Source organism: Pieris rapae, chromosome 5 (assembly GCF_905147795.1).
Source record: "Pieris rapae chromosome 5, ilPieRapa1.1, whole genome shotgun sequence".
NCBI lineage: Eukaryota > Metazoa > Arthropoda > Insecta > Lepidoptera > Pieridae > Pieris > Pieris rapae.
This window is the reverse complement of record NC_059513.1, coordinates 146,348-160,908: the sequence shown is the minus strand read 5'-3', so window position 1 is coordinate 160,908 and position 14,561 is coordinate 146,348. Positions and strand designations below refer to the sequence as shown.

The following is a 14,561-nucleotide window of genomic DNA, read 5'->3' as shown; positions in this document are numbered from 1 at the left end:
ATGTATGACAGCTATACTTGGAGAGGCAACAATACTTTTCTACTTAAACACCAACAGTGCCTTACTCAAGAGTTGAGATGAGTATAAAAGTGCATAGCAAGAGGGTAGTTATTATTAATATATTTATTAAATAAAATGATATCAAATTTGTAATAAGCTTGAAAGACCTAATTAATATATTGTGTAACAAGTTAGACATACTCCATTTTAAGGTAAGCACCAAATATGTGGTTTCCTTTCGGTGTAGGGCAAAACAGTTAATTTATATTTTAAAAGAAAATATTATAATAAGTGATAGAAATATCTATGCAGAAGTTTTGGAAAAACACATATAAATAAAACAACATTTGAAAAAGAGTTACATCTAATTAGATAAGTAAGGTAAGAGTTAATACAAATAATAGCAAATTATTAATCTATTTCCACAATTTCTTGATGGACATATTCTTTTCTGAATCTTTCTGCATGACCTTTGCCACTGCCATTTCAAAGTCTTCCTGTGTGACATGCACTCTACGTTCTCTTAACGCATACATGCCAGCTTCAGTGCAAACACCTTTCACCTCAGCTCCAGAAGCACCTGGCATCAATTCTGCAATCTTTCGTAGATTGATACCTCTAGTCAAATTCATCTTGCGTGAATGAATTTTCAAGATGTCTAAACGAGCTTCCTCATTTGGAGGAGGGAATTCAATCTTCCGGTCAATACGACCTGGTCGTAGCAAGGCTGGGTCTAGAATGTCAATTCTGTTTGTTGCCATTATAACTTTTATGTTCTTAGTTGCCTCAAAACCATCCAACTGGTTAAGTAGTTCCAACATTGTTCTTTGAACTTCAGAATCTCCACCACTGCCAGATTCTATACGTGAAGAACCAATGGAATCAATCTCATCCATGAAGATTATAGATGGGGCATGTTCTCTTGCCATAACAAAGAGTTCTCGAACCATGCGGCTTCCTTCTCCAATGAACTTTTGTACCAATTCAGAACCAGAAACACGGATGAAAGTACACTCTGTGTGATGTGCTACTGCTCTAGCTAACAGAGTCTTCCCAGTACCTGGAGGGCCAAACAAAAGCACACCTTTGGGCTGTGCGATTCCCAGAGCATCAAACAATTCAGGATGTTTAACAGGCAATTCAATTACTTCCTTTATCTCTTTAATTTGTTTATCCAAACCGCCAACCATCTCATATGTAGAATCAGGGACCTTTTCCACCATCATCAAGGACACTAACGGGTCTACTTTGTTGGGTAAAATCTTATGCAGAGTATAACTCTCATTCCGCAGTGCAACACGACAATTGGCGGTAACATCATTGATATCAACATTTTTATCTAGATCCACAACAAATTTGCCTTCAGGATGAACTTTTACAAGGACCTTTTTCTTATCCATCGGCTTAACAACCTCGCCAACATACGAACCTTGTTCTTGTAAGAGTTGAAGCTCTTCTCGCAACATTCTTACTTTGGCGTTGAGTTCATTACGTTGAGCTTGCAGTCGCCGCAAATTTTGTGATTTTTCAGCCACAATGAGTTGCAACTCTTCAATCTTGGTGATATAGTAAGGGCGAAATCCTTCACCCTTTACGGGGTCTACATCCATCTTCGTAATAGTCATTTTAACACTTAGTTGTTATCTCATTAATTGTGAAATAAAAACAAATTACATTTAAATAACAATTCGATGAATATCAAAATTTAATAATGATCCGGATTTCGAAAACTGAAGACGTCAAAACTATTAAATTATAATTTTGACAATACACCAGACACGAAACTACAAGTCACTCCACAGATTATCTGCAAATATTTTTTATTGTATTATGTAGTAACGTAGACTAAATATTTAAAAAAATGCGCCAAACAAGATTTCCAAGCACAGTCGAAATTATTTACTACAATTATATATCGTGAAACCAGGCAGCTATCGTATGTCAATTTTATGTGGAACGATAGTTTCAGGTTGTAAACACTATTTTTCTCTCGTAACACAAATTTATCATAGCATCTATAATAATATAATAATTATTTATATTTGCACTTATACTTAAAAACTAAATCTAATGTCATTAATCTCAACTTGTTGAGATATTTAAGCTAAACTTAACTTGTGTGGTTGTGAAAAACGTTTATTTTAAGGTAATTTGAATTTTATAGCCGTCAAAATAAACGATAACGGATTAGACTTTGGTGTTCGACAGTTCACATACCTTAAATATATTTGTGATAAATAAATTGTTAATTGTCATTAAATATTTTGAACTTTGTCCGCCTAATCAGTTATCGTAATTCGTATTAGCTTACAAATTTTAGTTCTTCGCAACATATCGGTGGTAAATATTTAATCTACAAGTCTACCTCTAATGCCTTATAAGACAAAAGCTATTAAATTAGTGTAAAAAATTTAAATCTCTTACAACATCTGCTATGGGATTAATATTTCGACCCCATACGTATCACCGGCTTTTGAGAAAACATATTGTGTTATGTTTTAAAAGAACCTGCCATGCAGCTCCAAAAAAAGAGAACAATTTAGATCTGCTAAATTCCTTTAACCAGGATATTAAAACAGGTATGTGTATATTTAATATATTATTTAGGTATAAAATTCCTTATCATATGTTTTAAGATACCTATCTTATTGTTGCGAAAATAGATTATATATCTTAAAAATTATCATTTATCACACTTATTGCGTTTTATCTAAATTCCAAGAAAAAAATAAGTCAAAAAAATCTTTTTAAAGGATTGAATATTGCTATTCTTAAAAAAATTGCAGAAGAATGAAAACTAGAAACTGCAAACAGATCAGATAATTTAAGCTACATATTCTTACACAAAGTGACTAATTTGTCTGGATTATGTCAGTTTCCATTTTAAGCAATAGCTTCTAAATAGTTATATATATAGTTAAGAAGTTTATTTTGTCATGTAAACTTTCTATTCTGGAGGTTGTATAATATCTATTGCTTCTGAATATTGTTGGCAGGTGGAGTAATACCAGTTTTCCGTAAAGCACTTTTGTTCCCATCCAGAGTGGCAGTACAAGATGACTCCGGAACATTTACCTATGCCGGACTATATCATGCAGCAAATGACCTTAGTAGGGACATTGCAGCACAGTTATGTAAGACTCATCTTTGTTTTAAATATAACTGTGTAACAATTTGTTGCTTGATAATAATAATAATTTACCATAAAAAGGAATAATAAAACTGCTTGCTTTTCAGTGGGTGAAACAGAAAAAACTATTGCATACCTGTGTAGCAACAATGTTTCACATATCATTGCACAGTGGGCAATTTGGATGACAGGAAATATAGGTAAAAAAAATGGTATTCATTACTTTAAAAGTCCAATTTCACCATAAGGTATATTAAATATGGTAAGTTACAACATGTATAATTTTGTTGACATGGTTCCACTAACTAACTACCTCCAAAGGTAGCCTTTATATTATATACATTTTGTATATTACATAAACTTAATTTAAATATGTTTTCTTCCAATGTTTTTTTGAAGTTAAACTTTTTAGAGGCATGAGGGTAACATTTTTATAGATGAAATGCAATAATTATAATAAAAGTCGTCGAATGGGAGAGAGCAATTGAGACCGATTGAGAGAGCGTGTGAAGGGGTGAATTTAGCACGAAGCAAATAGCCATGAAGTGAAAGTAGGGAGCAAGCCAGTGAGAAAAATCTAGAGGGAGTGAATGTCGCATCACACGCAGTGCCCTTGAGCGAGAAGTAGGAGAGAGCTATAATGTGAAATATTGAGAGAGAGAGAGTATGGAAGATTGAGAAAAAAATAAATGCTATTGGTTGCTTTAGCTATGTAGTATATTTATATTATAGCACTTTAAATGGCAATTCTGTCACAAGGTCTTGTGCAGTAAATGCAGATTTCCTATTTGATTATATTATCAGCATGTGTACAGTGTGCATATAGATATGCAAATATATGGAGTGGTAATGTATTAGTACATGATCATCTATTGGGGCTTTTACCTTAGTAATATTTAATTTGTAAAGTAGTTTCACTTCTGACATGTGTACTTTGTACGCATGCACTTTTTTTGAACTAAAAAACTTTAAAATTATTTCAGCTGTTCCATTAACATCTATACACCCACCAGAAATGTTGAAATATTTCATAACTGATAGTGATGCTGGTCTAGTCATATGTACAAAGGAACATGAAAACTTACTTAGACCAGTCACATCTGAACTTTCAAAGCCATTATTAGTGTCAGATCGAGATAAAGATAAAGATGAAGTACCAAATCAATGGAAACCAGAGATTGGTCTAGGAGAAACGGGACCAACAAATTTATGGTATGGTGGAAAAGATGCTATGTTGATTTATACTAGTGGTAAGTTAATTTCTTTACAACAATAATATTTTTTCCCATTCACTAATGGCTGTGTATTTGCTAGTGTGAAACAATTTTTGACAGACAAAACATTCAGGGCAATAAATTAAGAGGGTCTCTTTACACATTTTTTTAATATGGCAAAAGGATGATACAGATTTTTCATTGAAAGTTTCAAATCAACTAGTTTCTGTTGTCAAGTCTCTTTAATATTTCCAACGTTGCTACTAGATCTATTACACATAATAATATAATTTTTTTAAAGGCACAACCAGCAAACCAAAAGGGGTAGTCTGGACGCACAGGATGCTGGCAACCCAGATTGCGGCTTTACATAGCGCATGGCAATATTCAGCCAGTGACGTTGTGTTACACACATTGCCACTGCATCATATACATGGACAGCTCAATTCCTTGAATGCCACATTGGCTGCGGGGGCCAGGTGAGATCGAAGAAATTAATATGATAAGACCAATTTTGTCATTACTTCATATCTATATGGAAATAAAATAAAGTTTATTTATTTAATTGAGTAAATGATTTTTTCAGAATTCGCATGCTGCCGTCGTTCGCGTCGCACACGGTTTGGTCCCGTCTTCTGGGCAAAGGATCCGAAGAGCCCCGCGTCACGGTGTTCCACGGAGTGCCGGCCATGTACGCGCGATTGGCGGCCGACCACTCCGCTCTCTTCACGGACAATAAGACCGTGGAGTACGTCCGGAACACCTTGAGCAAGATGAGACTGATGTGCGCCGGCTCGGCCCCTCTGCCCGAGACGCTGTTCAACAAGTGGGAGGAGGTGAGTTTATCCTTTTCCTTCGATAATCACTAAACAAATTTATGAATCATGGTTGTTCCATTATGGCGATTTCCAGATCTCCGGGCTTCGCCTGCTCGAGCGATACGGCATGTCGGAAGTGGGAATGGCCCTGAGCAACCCGTACCGACCCGTAGACGAGAGGCGGGTGGGCTGCGTCGGAACACCGCTCCCCGGGGTGTCGGCCCGGATCGCGGCCGCGAGGGACGGGGGCCTCGAGCCTCTGGTCACGGTGGAGAGTCGAGCTCCAGACTTACAGGTGAGTGGACCGATCGACACGATGAACCGTCGTTTAGGCTCTCGGGAGCCGGCCGATGATATCCGCCTCGATTCAGATATCGCTGGAGAGACTGGGCGTCGCCGAGAGCCTCGGAGAGAACGAGGATTCGGTAGAGACGGAGGTGACCGTGCACCGGGAGGAAGCCGATGGCGCCTTCGAAGGCGAATTGCTTCTGAAGGGACCCAACGTGTTTACGAGGTCAGAGGTCTTAACCTTATCTCTTTTTTATTTAAATGAACGTTTGAAAAACTTTTTTCTCGACCAGATATTGGAACCGAGCGCCGAGCGTGGACGGAGCCGACTTCACGAGCGACGGCTGGTTCCGAACGGGAGACGTGGCGTCCTTCTCGAACGGGTCGTTTAAAATTCTCGGCCGGTCTTCCGTGGACATCATCAAGACGGGGGGTTACAAGGTGAGCGCCGTCCAGGTGGAGTCGGCCATTCTGGAACACCCCGGCGTGGCGGACGCGGCGGTGCTGGGGATCGAGGACGACAGCCTCGGGGAGATCGTCTCGGCCGTGCTCCAGTTGAAAGAGAACGAGAGCGTGTCGCTCCAGCAGTTGAAGGACGTCGTCGGAAAGAAGCTGGCTCCCTACCAGTTGCCCAGGACCATGCTGACGGTTGAGAAAATGCCCAGAAACGCGATGGGGAAGCTGGATAAGAAGGAGATCAGGCGGCTCTTCGCGAAAGACTTGGTTTTTAAGAGATCCAAGTGAGGCCGCGCAGAAGGTTCCTGTAGCTTTGTACAAATTATATTTAAAGAAAAACACTTTTTTAACGGATTATAGATATGTATTATTATATTTAAACTTATAATTATTTGTACATAATTTTAAATTTAAACCGACGTTTCGCGTGCTTTACAGCGTGCGTGGTCACGGTGACTGAAGACAAAGGTGTTAAATGTCAAAAAGTATTACAGCTGCAGAAAATGTTGTGTTATCTGTATTTATTTCCCCGGAGTTGGTATCGACTAATAGTCTGGTAGACTATTAGTCGATACCAACTCCGGGGAAATAAATACAGATAACACAACATTTTCTGCAGCTGTAATACTTTTTGACATTTAACACCTTTGTCTTCAGTCACCGTGACCACGCACGCTGTAAAGCACGCGAAACGTCGGTTTAAATTTAAAATTATGTACAAATAATTATAAGTTTAAATATAATAATACATATCTATAATCCGTTAAAAAAGTGTTTTTCTTTAAATGTGTAAAAGTTATGTAAATAAAAGACAATACAAATTATATTTACTCCTACTTCTTTAACTTAACGGTAAGAGAAACCGAGAGTTGGGAGAGTTACGATTACACGGATTATGTCTACGCGCATCGCAAAAGACGCATTTCAAATATTAATGCTATTAAATGCTTTAAATATATATAGAAAGTTACTCTTGTACATAGCTTTAGTTAAAGGTATACTTATTAGACGGGTTTTGCTTTTAATATCTTAAACAAAGAGAAAAGTTTTCGTTTGTACGTTTAGCACGTTGTCGAATATTAGCGAGCGAATGAAAAATAACATGTTCAAATGTATTTTGTATTGAAGTTTCTGTACGAATGTTAATTTTACGAAAACGTGGGAAAGTTACGTCTACGACACTTTGCAGGTCGAGGACTGATTGTTATTTATTTGAATAAAATATTTGTTATTTGTTACTAAATGTATTTTATTTACACAGCTGTACAAAATATATTAAACTTATCGCAAGAAATATTAAGTAATTTTTACATAGAGACGATTAAGATTACATATGATTTACATCAGTAAACCATAACAAAATTCATTATACACCTGTCAAACACTAAATCTGGTCCGATTTACCCAAACAATTGTGCATATATTATACAACAAAGACATAATATTGTTGAAGACAACTTATATTGATTGTAATTATAATGGTAAAAATTACCAAAGTCAACACACTATATAGCTAACATAAAAATACTAGGCGTTATTAATGGCAGAGGATTAAACTATGTACCGTCACTTTAATCTATCGTGATTTTCAAACTTTACATACAGAAAAGAGTCGCCTTTTTTTGTAAGTAAAACACATTTTATATTACGGAATCTTACTTTCTTTTTAGGACCACCATCTTAAGTACGCCTCTGGTCAGGCTAAACAGTAGGCACAGGCAGTATTACAACGTTAGATAACTTAGTTATTTTACGTCATTCGAATGTTTCTTTCAATAAAACTCCTCGCGGCAGCGGTAGAATTGACTATACAGGGTGGTGAAAAAGATGCTGACGATATCGCATCTGACCAACTTGAATATGTCGCTAAAGCAGTGGCCAATATACCCAATAACATAACAAGAACTGCTAATACTATGTCATACCATTTTATATTATATTCATCCATATCGTTTTCGCCCATTTTACCTAACGTATTGGTAAATGTCTTGTATTTCGTGTCAAATGAATGCATAAACAACGCCATTTTTGACGGATCTTTGCCGTTTTTGAGTTCTCCCAACGTCACTTTATGGAGATTGTCAGTCTTTAATTTACTATATGGCAATGCACTGTTTGGTACAGAGGACTTTTTATAACACAATCTAAGGAAAAATAATGGTGGAAATATAAACATTAGAGGACCGGTAAGAGTTGAGCCAATTAAGCCCATCACTAGATCGAATCTTGGCACGGACTCCCCTAGAAATACTGCGAGTGCGATGATACTCGACCGAATTAAGCACCGTTGTATACAGAATTCTGAAAAAATACAGTTAGAATATTATAAAAACTTTTTATCTCGGATATTCAAGTATGATGGTGACCGAGCAAACTTGAATGGTCTTACCTCTTGGTATTTTAAGCAGATCTTCAACATGTTGGAACAGGGCTGAGTTGCCGACGGCACTCGAAAGGCAGAGTTGCAATGTGACGAGAAGAGCCACTATGTATAGAGTTATTGATGGGGGCAACCCTAAACCAAAATGATATTTCAAGCAGTTAATGACGGTATTTGATAACTTAATAGTCACCAAGTAATACATAAACTGTCGAATTATTTATTGAAGGAAAATAACTTAGGACAAGCCATACTGTGTGGACCTATAGGCCATATACTTAGAGCGCACTCGACACCGATTTATCGCAAACACATACAATAAAATCTCGCCAACCTTGTAGTATATTGCTCTGTACATTATTCCCATATCTCTTGGCTGCTAGGAATGAGGTGACCGTGAACATGATTCCTGTAACTGCGAACCCTCCCAACACGGCCGAGTGAATACGACGACTGTCTTTCATGTCCACTTGCAGGGTAAGCAGCATTGGGTGGATGTCGAACTGGAAAAGGGTTTTTTGCTATGTAAATATTACCTATTTAAAATGAATTCCTAGACTAAACAAAATCCCCAAAAGTCCTCAAAGATTATATAAGATAAGAGCAGAATTTTGAAGTTTACTCAATAATTTTCATCTTTCTTTTTTCTTACTTTTGAAAAAAATCTGGTTAGCCAGCAGATCAATATTTTACTTGATTGATAAATATACAATTTTATACCTATGTATAAACTAACCTGATAAACCATGATGCCATAAGCCACCAGGAAGTCTCTAGTACTAGGCATATAGGCTACTACGTCCCCTGACGGAGGAGGGGACTTATCGTCATTAATTATGCAGGTCCATGTGGAGATAGCCACTGTTGTTACAATGAATACTGATGTCAACGCTAGAGGCCTGTGGGAGATAATTTTTTAACTGTTTCTATCATAAGGTGGACAGAAAAACTAAGATTGGGTAAATTTGTATGCCTATTTAGGTAATATTTATTAGTATCGGACTTAAGACTGAGCGCTGAGTAGGACTGGGTGACCTTCACCACTTTAACCAGCGAAATCTACCAAACATGCTGATTATTTATTGCACAAGTTAAACTAACTTCATATCCTTGGGTGAACCAAGCCACATAACTGGGCAGAGTAATAGACCAATGACGACCATCCATACGCAGTATGTGATGCCCACGTCTCCATCCGTTATTTTCCACCAGAATAACTGCATGCTTTGCGATGCTGAAAACATTTTTAAGATATGTATCTTTTTGTCAAACCTCTCAACATACTGTGCCACTGTGTTTATAATGTATAATTTCTATTTAATAAAATTACCAAATATGAAATTGGGAACGCCCGCGCTGAAAACAGTAGCATCAATTAAGAATGTGACAATTCTGCGAGAAGTCTTTCCAAATGCTAATTCTGCTACTGCTGCGTATGGAAATCTGGAAAAGATAAAAGTGTCACGGAAGACCAGCAGTGTTTTCCACTCGTCGTTATAAAAGACTACAAATAATTGGTATTTTAATGGTTGAAAATAATTTAAAACAACTATTATTACCGACTCTTCTCTCTAATATTGGGTGAGATATCGTGTGCTAAAATCCAACTTCTTCCGAGCAGCACCGCAGTATAGAGCTGTAGCGCGACCACAGCCAGGACCAAAGGAATGCCATAAATTCCTAAAATATCATGGGATTGTCATGACTAATAAAATCTCTCTTTTCTCTTTTTTTTCTGTTATGATTGATTCTTGGAACTCCCAGACGTATGTTTTACACGCCCAGTAAACCGTATCCGTTTCTGTGGTTAACCTAGATATGTTTCACATGAGAGTTCGTTAGAAAATATATCCAATCACTAAGTGGCTTTCCGGACATTTTCAATAAAGACTTATAAACGGGATCAACAGGCGTAAGGCCTAAGATTGGGAGGCTTGTTCAGTTGCAGTTCAACCAAAATTCGAAACTTTTTAGGTTTTTATTTTGGGGTCGGAATGGTTGAAATACAATTTCACCGTTCTACGTATATTTTACCGGGTTTCATAGTTACATTTCCGAACAAGCCACTAAGATCCGGCCGTCATTATGTTGGCCTGTATTTAGCGCGGTCATGATAAAATATCACAGACAGTTTTAATGCCTTTTTATATTAGACTTTAAATATGTTGACTAAACCAGAGTTACTAACCACACGATATAATGCTTTTCGGCAATGCTACCACAGGAAACACTCCAAATAAATCAATGATGCACATCATCGTGAAGATCACGCTTAGACCTCCCGTGGTCTCTCCAGCTGTATATCTATCATGGTACATCATCACCTGAGTGGCTTTGGCTGGAATGGAACCAACCACGTTTTCTTCAGATAAACGTAGCAATTTCATGTTTATCTGAAAAAGATTTTAAATAAAGACGAGCACATACTTAAATTACCCACTATTTCTTATTTCTAATTCATAGATGATCTTTTTAAGTTCTTTTCTTATCTTTTTATATGAATAGTTATCTCAAGCTCTTTTAAGCGAGTGAAAGTTATATCAGTAGGGCCTAATAACCTGTAATTATTTTATGATAATAATTTAAAATTAATAGCAGTTTTCTAGATTAAATCTGTATCAACGCACCCTATGTGTACGCATACTACGTTTCTCGAGCTTGTATGATAAAAGTAGGTTTTTAAATTGAACTTGTGTTATAATAATACAATGTAAATGTTCTAAAAGAATAGCCTTTTTGTTATCTATGTTAATGCATAGTATGAAAGTGATAACACAATATTCATTTATTTAAATACTGATACGGCTTAAGTGCCCTCTTTGCCACCGGCTTAAGACTGCGATGTCAAGAAAAGGTTATCCTGAAGCACCGCAAGTGATCATAGGCTCACTGTCTTAATCAGTTATTTAGGATATGAACGTATAAAACGTTCAAAAACATGTTTTTACATTTAGTTTTCGTTTATTTATATATTCATTTTATTACTTCCCGCAAAGGCTAAGTATTAATTTTCTCAAAAGCACAGGTGATAAGTTGTGACTGATAATACTTCTGTGACACACACTTTAGTCCTTGCTATCACATACTTTACTTTACTTTAGACAGTCTTTTATTCGCAGGACTCGGAAGAGACGTTTAGTCAGGAGGTATAATGATGGTATCGGCTTAACAAAGTCATACTTAAATTGTATCTTATTATATTGCATGATATATACATTACAGATAAAGTTTGGATACATGGCACAGCTAATTAAAAAAAACATGAAATAACATTATGTATTTTGATCTACCGAAATATGGACTCAGTCAGATAATGTAGATTAATTAATAGAAATTAAAATAATTGGTATCCACGCCTTTTAATCGTATTCACCGGAACCTGTTACATGACGATTGACGTAGTTTTGAGATCTTTACCCGAAGGTCAAGAAATAAGTGTGTGAATCAAGGCATTACTGTGATGCAACCACTGATATTTCCATTATTTTTTATTTAAAAGCTAGAAAGAAAAAGTGACACACAATTAAACCACTCTGAAACTAATTTTTAAAATATTGAGTTTAATAAAACAATTTGTTTGATAAAAACATTTTTTACTTTGTTCTTTCAATTAGTAAATGGCTTTTTTATTTCATAAGTGAGCAAAAAACCGTTCCATCTCTACCAAGTTTAACTTGCATGGTGTTTAACAGTTTTAGAATAAAATGAACGACAGACAGACATACCGAATCTGTACAGCCATAATTATTTGCCATTCGGATATGAAACGTATTACTAGGCTACGGTAATTAAATTTAAATGAAATTGCTTGACTTAGCACTCTCAAATTACTTATATTTTATTACAGGTTCACAAATAAAAAACGTTATCAGGAAAGGTTAAAATGGCAAATTAATTTTGCAGCTCGAAAACAACTATCACGTGCAAAAATGTTGTTTTGATTTTTTTTTTCCGGAAATGACTCTCGTTGCAGTATATTAAACCACTTAAATCCATACAGCCATTCAATTTTGGTCTATCTTTTTAACCACGAGTGCTCTGTTAAGCGTAGGGCATACAGCATAAACCAATCAGTATTAATTCCAATGAAACTCGAGTACGCCTCGTATGTCAAAAACTATAATTATTGTGCAGTTAAAAATGTTAATTTCGGATTTATTGGGTGACATTAATCTAGATTATATTCAGGTTTCTTCTGAATGACGTCAAGGTATAAAAATTAATTTCTAGCACTTGAATGAAACATATTTTAGATTTTGTTTATCGTATTTTTGGCGTTCGTCAACTGGTTCGGCATGCTGATATGTTCTAACTACTGAATCCTTTTTGATGAAATATGTCTAATTCAAATAAGACCAATACGTTTGTGACTATGGTAAGAAAACACAAACGCGTTAAAAATTAGTCTACTTAGTACCTAATGTAACACAGGCTGAAAGCAATTAAAAGTTCGATAATTTCCCTACTTCATTTAAGAATAAGAATGTATTCAATTACTTTAAACAACAAAATTAACGTCTTTTTCCAAATTATTTATTGAATCTAAACAAAATCTAAAATATTTCATAAGCCATTTTTTATACACATTACTTCAAACATTTTAAGTAGGTAATTTGATACTCTAGGTAATTCATAAATCTAAATAGTAATGTTTCCGTTTTTAATAGATTCTGAAATATACTTTCGAATGTAAACCATATAGTATGGACACATTAGGGTTAAAATATTGAAACAATCCTAAAACTCCTCTATACTTATGTTAATACATTAAATTAAAACTAACGTTATAATTGTATTTTATTGTAACCCAGGACACAATACTAAGTAGGTACTGGTATACTACATTAAAACTATTATATAAATATATTAAATTAAGGTAGGGACTTAGTTCTACTTACAGTTTCAAAGGGCAGATAATAACTGATGAAACCAAAAAAATCAATCACATGTCGAAGTAACACAGCACTTATCTTTTTCTAATTGTTTATAGATTTAATTCCAAATGCATTTCTTTAAAAATGGGAAACAACCAATAATTATAAAGACTTCGGTTTATATATTGTTATTTAATGAGACTTATCTATCCTAGTCTATGTAAAAGGTCCCATATAATTGAATTCGGCGCTTAAACTGAACGCCAGCCAATATTCGGTCTGACGTGCGCCTGTGGAGGTTCGATCAATTCTGAGGCATGGATTAACACAATAAGCTGATTCCATACGACTGGACAGTCCTGCACAGCGGTGCATATGTAAGAACGCAAATTCAGGTTTTAAGAGGTCAAAGACCTACGTCCTTTTGGGAGTAGTAAAAATAAAAGGTACCTTTGATTAAAATTCAAAATTATGAACTTCATAGCAATTCGCATGTTTTTATCCTAAAGGTATTTGGGAAATTGGGATATTAAGTTCCGGGCGACATTTACTAATAGGCAATTTTTATATAGGTAAAGTGGTGAATTGAATCCTTTATGACTCTTAACGCATTCTTACCTTTTTAACGACACTAGAACATGCAAGTGTAACACTTGCTGTTCTGTGTTTAGAAACAGTAGTTGCCGTTGTATAAGGAAAAATAAATAACTTCAAAATAATTTGTATTAATATTAAACAGTAAACTATAAATTACTGTTAAGACATTATTAACACACATTAACCGTTATTATTATTACACATTGATTGGTATGAACCATACTTCTACAGTAGCTCAAATTTTCATGTTACTTTAGCAGCTCTCGGGCGACGACAGCCTTCTGGATGTTGTTTTCTTTAACATCGAGACGAGCGATCGATCTAAATACGACCTATAACTTTGAAGCAATAAAAAATACTACTAATACTTTAATAGTTGATACAATTTCTTTCTACGCCACTGTACATATTCTTCGTGTAACTTAATACTGTCTATTAAATTGAGGTTAGATTTTGTCGACATAATACCACGCTCTATTATAACTTCAGCGTGTGACAGTACTTCAAAGACTTCAGGTCATCTGAGGTGACCTAAATAGTTAATAGATATTGTTTACCGACTTTGAAAGGAGAAGACTTTTAATCTTGATACATACTCACAATTCACAAGGTACCATGACTACCTATTACACCTACTATTATATCATTTTGCAATGCACTTTTGGGTGCACCGAAAGTTTTCTGACTTTTGCCATCTTTTAAAGTCACCTCCATGTTTGTCATTATTACACTACAGCAAAGCATTAATGAGAAAACATTGGGGACGAAAATAGAGTACGCGCTCATATATACTGGCTATAAGAA

At 35.6% G+C, this 14,561-nt stretch overlaps 3 protein-coding genes across 3 annotated transcripts; 1 reads left to right on the top strand and 2 right to left on the bottom strand.

Moving 5' to 3' along the window:
- Positions 1 to 346: 346 nt before the first annotated feature.
- LOC111000379 (26S proteasome regulatory subunit 8) lies at positions 347 to 1,762 on the bottom strand. Its single transcript, XM_022269782.2, has one exon. The coding sequence runs from the start codon at positions 1,623 to 1,625 to the stop codon at positions 417 to 419; it is 1,209 nt and encodes a 402-aa protein (XP_022125474.2). The 5' UTR covers positions 1,626 to 1,762; the 3' UTR covers positions 347 to 416.
- Positions 1,763 to 2,260: 498 nt separating this feature from the next.
- Positions 2,261 to 7,149, top strand: LOC111000397 (malonate--CoA ligase ACSF3, mitochondrial). The gene is made up of 10 exons (XM_045628212.1): positions 2,261 to 2,579; positions 2,997 to 3,134; positions 3,238 to 3,330; positions 4,114 to 4,380; positions 4,646 to 4,823; positions 4,931 to 5,180; positions 5,257 to 5,457; positions 5,534 to 5,676; positions 5,744 to 6,227; positions 6,727 to 7,149. The coding sequence occupies exons 1-9, from the start codon at positions 2,435 to 2,437 to the stop codon at positions 6,192 to 6,194; spliced, it is 1,866 nt and encodes a 621-aa protein (XP_045484168.1). The 5' UTR covers positions 2,261 to 2,434; the 3' UTR covers positions 6,195 to 6,227; positions 6,727 to 7,149.
- Positions 7,150 to 7,200: 51 nt separating this feature from the next.
- On the bottom strand, positions 7,201 to 13,450 carry LOC111000399 (probable sodium-coupled neutral amino acid transporter 6). The gene is made up of 9 exons (XM_022269815.2): positions 13,185 to 13,450; positions 10,475 to 10,679; positions 9,846 to 9,966; positions 9,617 to 9,729; positions 9,388 to 9,520; positions 9,023 to 9,185; positions 8,621 to 8,789; positions 8,296 to 8,421; positions 7,201 to 8,207 (listed from the first exon to the last, which is right to left on the bottom strand). The coding sequence occupies exons 2-9, from the start codon at positions 10,671 to 10,673 to the stop codon at positions 7,657 to 7,659; spliced, it is 1,575 nt and encodes a 524-aa protein (XP_022125507.2). The 5' UTR covers positions 10,674 to 10,679; positions 13,185 to 13,450; the 3' UTR covers positions 7,201 to 7,656.
- Between the last annotated feature and the right edge of the window lie 1,111 nt (positions 13,451 to 14,561).